Here is a 6,885-nt window from a genome sequence, read left to right as displayed (position 1 = left end):
AATCTTACGTTGATATCCTGTGAGATTCGTGAACTGGAACGTGTGACATCAGACAGCAACTACTCACCGAGCTCCGCGGATCACATCACAATCGGATCCTATATCTTATTCTTCCCATCTGCTTCCTGTATACATCTCCAAAATTGTACTCCATAAGTGCAGAAAAGCAGTGCGAGCCTGAGCTGGAGCATGGCCGCAAATGCGGTCTCGTAACTGCCACAAGTGTTGAGAAAGATTTCACGTCCGCAAAGTGGCACGTTCTTGTGCAAAAGCAGCCATTTACAAAGCAATTGAGCATTAGGCACATAATAAGCAAGCAATATAAATAAGTACGAAAGGCGTGAATGGGTTCTCCTCCACGCGGTCCGGTTATTCCTGCGGGGCAAGGCGGACTCGCTTTGCGCGTTGTTGTATCAATCTGGGGGTACACCTCGATGGTGATCAGCTTTATTTTCTCCTGGATGCTGCAGGTAGGGGTCCAAAGAATTTGGAGTGGGGTAACAGACATAATGAGGGGTTAATAGAGGCAAATCCTCATCACAAATGCGAAATCAGTACTTCACAACCTTCTAAGTGTTTACAGTCTTCTTCCCTCGCCTCATGCCTTTTCATACTCATGTCATACTCCCTCTCTTGGCGCCCTTCTCCTATCCCTGGGACCTCTACCGTCCTTCCCCATTAGATCCTGGCCTGTATATTCATCTGTCCCTTCCTTCCTTCCTGCAAAGAGCGTCTCCTCTTGCTCGGTTGGATTTTCCGTTCGGTGTCTTCGCTTGTCATCCGTCTAAACCCCTACTGGCACCTACGCGTGCTGGGACCACGCCCGACACGCCCTCCCTCCAAGACCTTGATCATGTGCAACCACCTATCCAATGCAGACGCCTTCTTCCTCTCCTCGGCCCTTTTGCCTTGGGAAACCAAGTATATCGCCAAGGCGTCGCTCTTTCAGGTGCGGGGGTCAGGAGGGTTGGGGATAGGGAGGAGGATCCCTCAGTCAGACGACCTTTACTGCGTGAGGTAGATTCTTAGTTGCCTGACTTTCGCTACATCCATTGGAGGGGCGCGTGGCTGCTGCATGCTGGCTGCCCGCGGGGCACTCAAGTTCCTTACCCGACTTTAAAACCAGCGTTCTGTTGAAAACGTCGACTTCCTTTACATTTGCCGTATTTTCCTCCCCCCCCTCTTTCTCCCTCATCCTCCCTCCCTCCCTCCCTCCCTCCCTCCCTCCCTCCCCCAGGTGCCCTTCGGCGGATGGGCCATGGGCTTGGCCGGCGACCTCCCTGTTCACTTTACGCGAGACTGCCACGGCTGGGGTGTCGTCAAGGGAACCGTACGTGCCCTTGTCCGCTTGTCACGCCCGTTCTTACCTCTCGTCCTAGCTCTCTCTTTCCCCCCCTTTGTCCTTCTTGGCCTTTTCTTGAACCCCTGTCTTCCGCAGATCTCCCTCCCTCTCGCCTCACATCAAAGCTCGGAAGCGCCTTGTGACATATTTTCTCTTTCGCCCGACCTCCTTTCTTTCCCTTTCATGCAGGTGGGCAAACTCATGGAGCAATGCAAAGTCTACATATCGGAGGGCATGTCTCTGACAGTCTTCCCGGAGGGAGGACGCTCAGAGAATGGCCATCTACGCCCTTTTAAAGACGGGTTCTTCCAACTCGCGCTCGAAACACAGGCCGAAATCCTTCCCTGCGCCTTGTCCGGTTCGTTTTTATTTCGTTCCGAAAGCTTCCGAAAGTTTTATGCATGTCTGCCTTCTCTCTCTTTCCCCTCCCGCCTTTCTTCCCGCCTCTCCATTACCTTCCTTCCATTCTCCCCTTGCACCTTTCGTTTCCCGCGCTGATTTTCCCCGCTTCTTTTTCTCTCCCTCCCTCCCTCCCTCCCTCCCTCCCCTGCCTCCCTCCCTCCCTCCATCCTTCCCTCGTTCAGGCTCCGAACAGGCGTGGCCTATCTATGAGCTCCTCCAAGGCCCAGCCACGGTCTATGTGCGGATCGGAACGGCCATCCCCAGCGCCGGCCACTCCCTGGAAAGCCTCAAAGGCGCCGTCCGGGCGCACATACAAGCGTTACAAAGAGACTTACCCTTGCCCCGAACGCTTCCTCTAGGCGAAAGGATAGGAGGCACAGGAAAATGGGAGGGAGATCGGGAGGGCCGGAAGGGGGAAGCGGTGGTCAACAAGCTTGGGAGTGGGCAGAGGGCGCAGGCACTTCCTCAATGAGCCTTAGGATGAGAGACGTAAGGTAAACGAGACAAGCAATCGCACCGAGAGGGAAAAGATGTAGATGAAAACAAAGGAGGAAGGCCCAGGAGAGGAAGGTAGGGCAACGGACCAGAGAGGAGAACCGCCCGAAATAGCGGACGAACAGGACGAGGAAAAAACACGGGCATGAGTTTCAAAAGCAGGTCACAGAAGTTCTCCCTGCGCCAATGAAATGTGTAGAGAGAGCATGAATTTGCTACGTGACGTCTAGAGTTATCCATGATGGTCTCGAAATAAGGAGGGAAAGGGCATAGGAAGGGGAAGGCAGCTCAAAGTTTACGACGCTGAAGGGGAGGAACCAGGAAAAAAAAAAAGACACAATGTGAAGCACTGCTGATATACTGATAAAGTCGTATTCCAATACGCACTGAATGATGAGTAAAAAAAGCAATTATGCCAGTAAAATGATCAAAATATGTCATTCACTTGTTTTTGCACGGGGATCTCCCCCCAAAACGTAGTTCCATCTTGTCCTTGCTTTGCATGACAGAGCCCTAGCACCAGCCTGTCACTCCTTTCACTTTCCACCGCCATTGTTTTAGCTTCTTTACTCGTTATCTTCTCAGTATAATATTGTGGGAGGGAAGATCTAAATGTTCAGAAAATGGCTTCCTGCCCCATGAGTAGCCCTGTGATGCAGTGTTTTCAAAAGTTCGTAACGGCTACTCAGGTTGATGTACTGGACGACATTCATTTCTATAAGTAAGCGAGACATCATTCATACGCCCCTCCATGATAGAGATATGACATCAATACGGTACAATGTCCATATACAGTCTCGAGACGTGCCTTTACTTTCACGCGTCGGGTCGTACATCACGAAACCCGACCTTCAAGAAGGCAACGTCCCGAAAGAATGGGCCAAGGACAACAGGTTCATGCCTGTGTTTACTTGCAAAAGAAGCGAACACTCCCGTCCATAGCCTCAGTGACGACTGAATTGAATCCTAATGTATCAATGCATAACGCTCTCAATGTCGGAATCACGTCCTGCGACTGACAAAATGCACATACTACCGCAGGCGCGCTTACAAAGAAAATTTCAGGGAGGAAGCTTTGGTGGACCTCATCGAACATTCATATGCAGTGTTAAGAAGCTCAAGAAAGTGTGAGGGTGACGCATGATGAAGCTTGGATTGCTAACTTATAAGCACCATGGCATGTACGCGTGTTCACGTCGTCGCCCGCCTTCCATGCTCCTCAAAATACTAAGTGTTATCCTGCTACTAGCCTCGCTGACATCACTTCAGGATGTAATGATGCGTCAGCTTGTCATGGAGACGACATCATCCAGTCATATGGTCGAGCGTAATAAGAGTCTTTTCTATGTTACTACCCACCTTTCCCCATCGCACTATCAATATTTGGAGAAATGCTGGCCGTCCCTTCTAGCCAAGAGCCAAGCATACAGGCAATCAGATTTTGTGATCTTCATTACCAAGTCAAACGGCAGCATGATCGATTGGAATGTGATAAATGCAACATTTGCCGGTACGAAGGTCACCGTGCATGTCGTGGATAATCCGGGATATCAGGAGGGAGCCATGTTGGCCATGACCGAGGCATACAGGAACCACTGGTTCGATGGTTATGAGTGGGTAATACGTGTCAACCCCGACGTATTGATCCGAAACGACACATTTTTATTGGAACGCATGCGGGATCCGGGCATCGAGGGCATATTTGCGGACTGTCTTGACAAACCTTGCCCCACCGGCAAGAATTGCTCGGATCGACTCATTCACACGGATTTCTTCGCCATTCGACCGGATGCGGTCTCTCTCGAAGCCATCCTGGACGCAGATGAGAAAGAGCCGGGCGCTGAGCCTATGGCCCGGCGCGCGTTTTCCAGTATAGTGTGGAATGGAAGGGATAGCTGGGTTCCAAATGCAGGACCTCACATGGGACAGTGCCGTATCGCGGGCGCCTTGTCTCCAGTAATACATCCTCACGAACAAAGCGAAGGTTATTCACAATGCCTATCTTGGTACGATTCTTGAAAACAAACACTCAAACCCAATCCACGTATCCCCTTGAGCCCCCGCGGATTAACATCTAGATAGACAAGGGGCATGTGGAGCCTTTTGAGAAGCTGGGTGTACATTTTATCGCTGGGAAGCAATTCTCGCGCACGAGTAGCACCCACACAGTTGCCGAGGGTGGAAAAAAAGTATTCAAAGAGAAGGCAGTCGGTACCCAGTGTGGGGTGGATGTCCCACTCACGATCAGTGAAACGTACTGGTACGGGGGGGCAATCAAAGCACGAAAAAATGATGTGCCAGTCCGCGCAACGGGACCCGAGTCCAATACAGCCTGTCCAAAGGAGGTGTGGAGCGCTTTGGCATGCAAAAAGAAGGGAAGCCTGCAACTCCGAGGCCATGACGCTGAAAAAAGCAAACCAGGAAAAGAAAATTTTGGGGCGCTCCTTAACAACATATTGTGATACGCTCCAATAAGGAAAAAAATCACACACGTAAGAGCGTTAGTACGGGTCTCAATCTGATTCCAGTTTATTCCTGTCCTTGCTTTGTACACAGCTTCAATTAATACCAGCCTGGTCTCTCTTTCAAGTCCCACACCGGTGTTGCGTCTTCCTCCTCGTCCTCTCTGCCCGCTCTCCGCTGCGTCCAGCACGGTTGAATGGGGGGACGTTTCAGTTTGGCCTCAATTTTCCGTGCAATGTCAGGGTCTTTCTTGATCTGGTGTGGATTGGCATTCGGAAAGAAGGGAAAAAAAATGGAGTTCGTGTCGATGTTTGGAGCTCAATTGTCAAATTCAGCTTTGAACAGGAGCACGAGACCGGATGGTAGCTTCCATATTCCACCAATAGCTACTCCTGACACTGGCCCTCCGCGCTCCCCATCTTCTCTCGCGAATCCTCCAGCCCATCTCTCGTTTTTCCATTCTTGCAATTACTTTGATCCTACCTTGTTGGCGAGGCACATGTACAGCGCGCTCGCTTTGTCCTCGCAAGCATCGAAGTCTCCGGAGATATAATACTCTTTCGCTTGGTAGACAGGCGACAGGCAGAACCACAAAGAGTCAAAAATGTATGTGCAGGAGGTGGGGCTTGTTAGGACGCTGGTAGAAGTAGCAGAGCTGTACGAGCTGGCATGGGAAAGAACCTCGTCGTCGGGAAGGGTCGCGTTAGAGGAAGCGGAAGGCGGAGGCACGATGACAGCCGGTTTGACAACTGCAGAGGGAACTGAGCCCATCCGTCGACCTGTAACAATGTGATAATTGGTGGTGGGCATGATTGCGCGGAGGCACGGCCATATGTGTGTGTGGGACGGAAGGTGGTATCACCTTTCCCACATTTTAACCTCCCCCCCCCCTCCCAAGGCCCCGGCGTCATCGCAGCCGCTCCTCCATCCCTTCAATTTTCCTTTCCTACCGGCGCTGGTAGGTGCAAGTGTTCCACACCACCACTGATATGCGAGAGTAGAGGTCTCAATTTGTACGCTGGAGCGTCTTTTCTTGTGCTTTTCTATTTCCGTCCTTCAGTTACACCCCCGGGACTGGAATAATATGGCGACAGCACCCCGATCCACCTCTCCTACTAGTAGTACTAGAATTCTGGCTTACCCTCCCTTCTTTTCTTCTTTCCTCGACCCTTTCTGCAAAACAACAGATTTTTTTCTTCAAGATGTTGAAGACATTTCTTCTTGTTGCAGGACTCGCAAGCAGCAACGCCTTCGTCGGGCCTGCTATGACTAAGGTACCCAGACCATGAGAGAGGGGAGATCGATCCGTTCATGAATTCGAGCCTGCCCCTGGTATTTTAATCCAACCACCTGCCCCATTGGTTCTCGGTCTTCGTAGGTGGGGATCAGAGCAGAAGTCAAGTCAACAGTGACGCGGATGGCAGCGGCGGATAATGTAGACGATCCTCGTCTGCTGGTGAGAGCCGATGAGGGAGAGGGGCAGGGAGAGAGAGGGCTCAGGCTTGCCCACACCGAGCCAGGAGACCCTGTCGGCCTCCAGGATATACCGACACCTATCCAACGCAATAGTGAAACGCTGAGCACTCCGCTTCGACCGTTTCTTGGTTTCTTTCGTTTCTTCTGCGTCTTGACCCCCCCCTCCCCCCCCTGTACGCGATAGGAAATGCCAAAGTTTCGGCCCCGCCCCCGTCAATACAGGGGAAAGGCTTTTGTGGCCCGCGACAACATCGACACGGACCAGATCATTCCCGCGGAATACCTGACTTTGGTGCCCTCCAAGGTACCTGCCTTTCTCCCTCCCTCTCTCCCTCCTCCCCCCCTCCATCTCTCCGCCCTTCCCTCCCTCCCTCCTCCCCCCCTCCCCCTTTTCCCGCCAAGCAGCCTCACTAGCATCGGGCCGCACCAACACTGCCTCCCTCCCTCCTCCCTCCCCCCCTTTCCTGTCCCCAGACGGACGAGTACGAACAGCTCGGCTCCTACGCCCTGATCGGCCTGCCCCAGGCCCTCTATCCCGCCCCTTACGTGCAGCCCGGGCATACCAAGACAGAGTACCCCATCATCATCGCGGGGGACAACTTCGGTTGCGGCTCTTCGCGGGAGGTGAGGGCATGGCTTCCTTTTCCTTTTTCCTTCTTCCCCTTTCCCTCTGGGCTGCTTGGTTGTTCCCACCCGCCCTCCCTCCC

The 6,885-nt window shown here is 52.4% G+C and overlaps 3 protein-coding genes across 3 annotated transcripts; 2 read left to right on the top strand and 1 right to left on the bottom strand.

Annotated features, from left to right (window-relative positions):
- Positions 1 to 434: 434 nt before the first annotated feature.
- Positions 435 to 949, top strand: GPAT (glycerol-3-phosphate acyltransferase; the record flags this gene model as incomplete). Its single annotated transcript, XM_005853327.1, has 2 exons — positions 435 to 470; positions 683 to 949. Coding segments are annotated over 2 exons (303 nt in total), but the record flags the coding sequence as incomplete, so codon positions are not given.
- Positions 950 to 1,258: 309 nt separating this feature from the next.
- On the top strand, positions 1,259 to 1,954 carry NGA_0475800 (1-acyl-sn-glycerol-3-phosphate acyltransferase; the record flags this gene model as incomplete). The annotated part of the gene is made up of 3 exons (XM_005853326.1): positions 1,259 to 1,330; positions 1,532 to 1,700; positions 1,938 to 1,954. The coding sequence occupies 3 exons, from the start codon at positions 1,259 to 1,261 to the stop codon at positions 1,952 to 1,954; spliced, it is 258 nt and encodes an 85-aa protein (XP_005853388.1).
- A 2,314-nt stretch (positions 1,955 to 4,268) lies between these two features.
- On the bottom strand, positions 4,269 to 5,512 carry NGA_0476010 (uncharacterized protein; the record flags this gene model as incomplete). Its single annotated transcript, XM_005853328.1, has 2 exons — positions 4,269 to 4,313; positions 5,186 to 5,512. 2 exons carry the CDS (start codon positions 5,510 to 5,512, stop codon positions 4,269 to 4,271), a joined length of 372 nt encoding a protein of 123 aa, XP_005853390.1.
- Between the last annotated feature and the right edge of the window lie 1,373 nt (positions 5,513 to 6,885).

The sequence above is a fragment of the Nannochloropsis gaditana genome (genome assembly GCF_000240725.1).
Source record: "Nannochloropsis gaditana CCMP526 unplaced genomic scaffold scaffold949, whole genome shotgun sequence".
NCBI lineage: Eukaryota > Eustigmatophyceae > Eustigmatales > Monodopsidaceae > Microchloropsis > Microchloropsis gaditana.
This window is presented reverse-complemented; position numbering and strand designations above follow the sequence as displayed.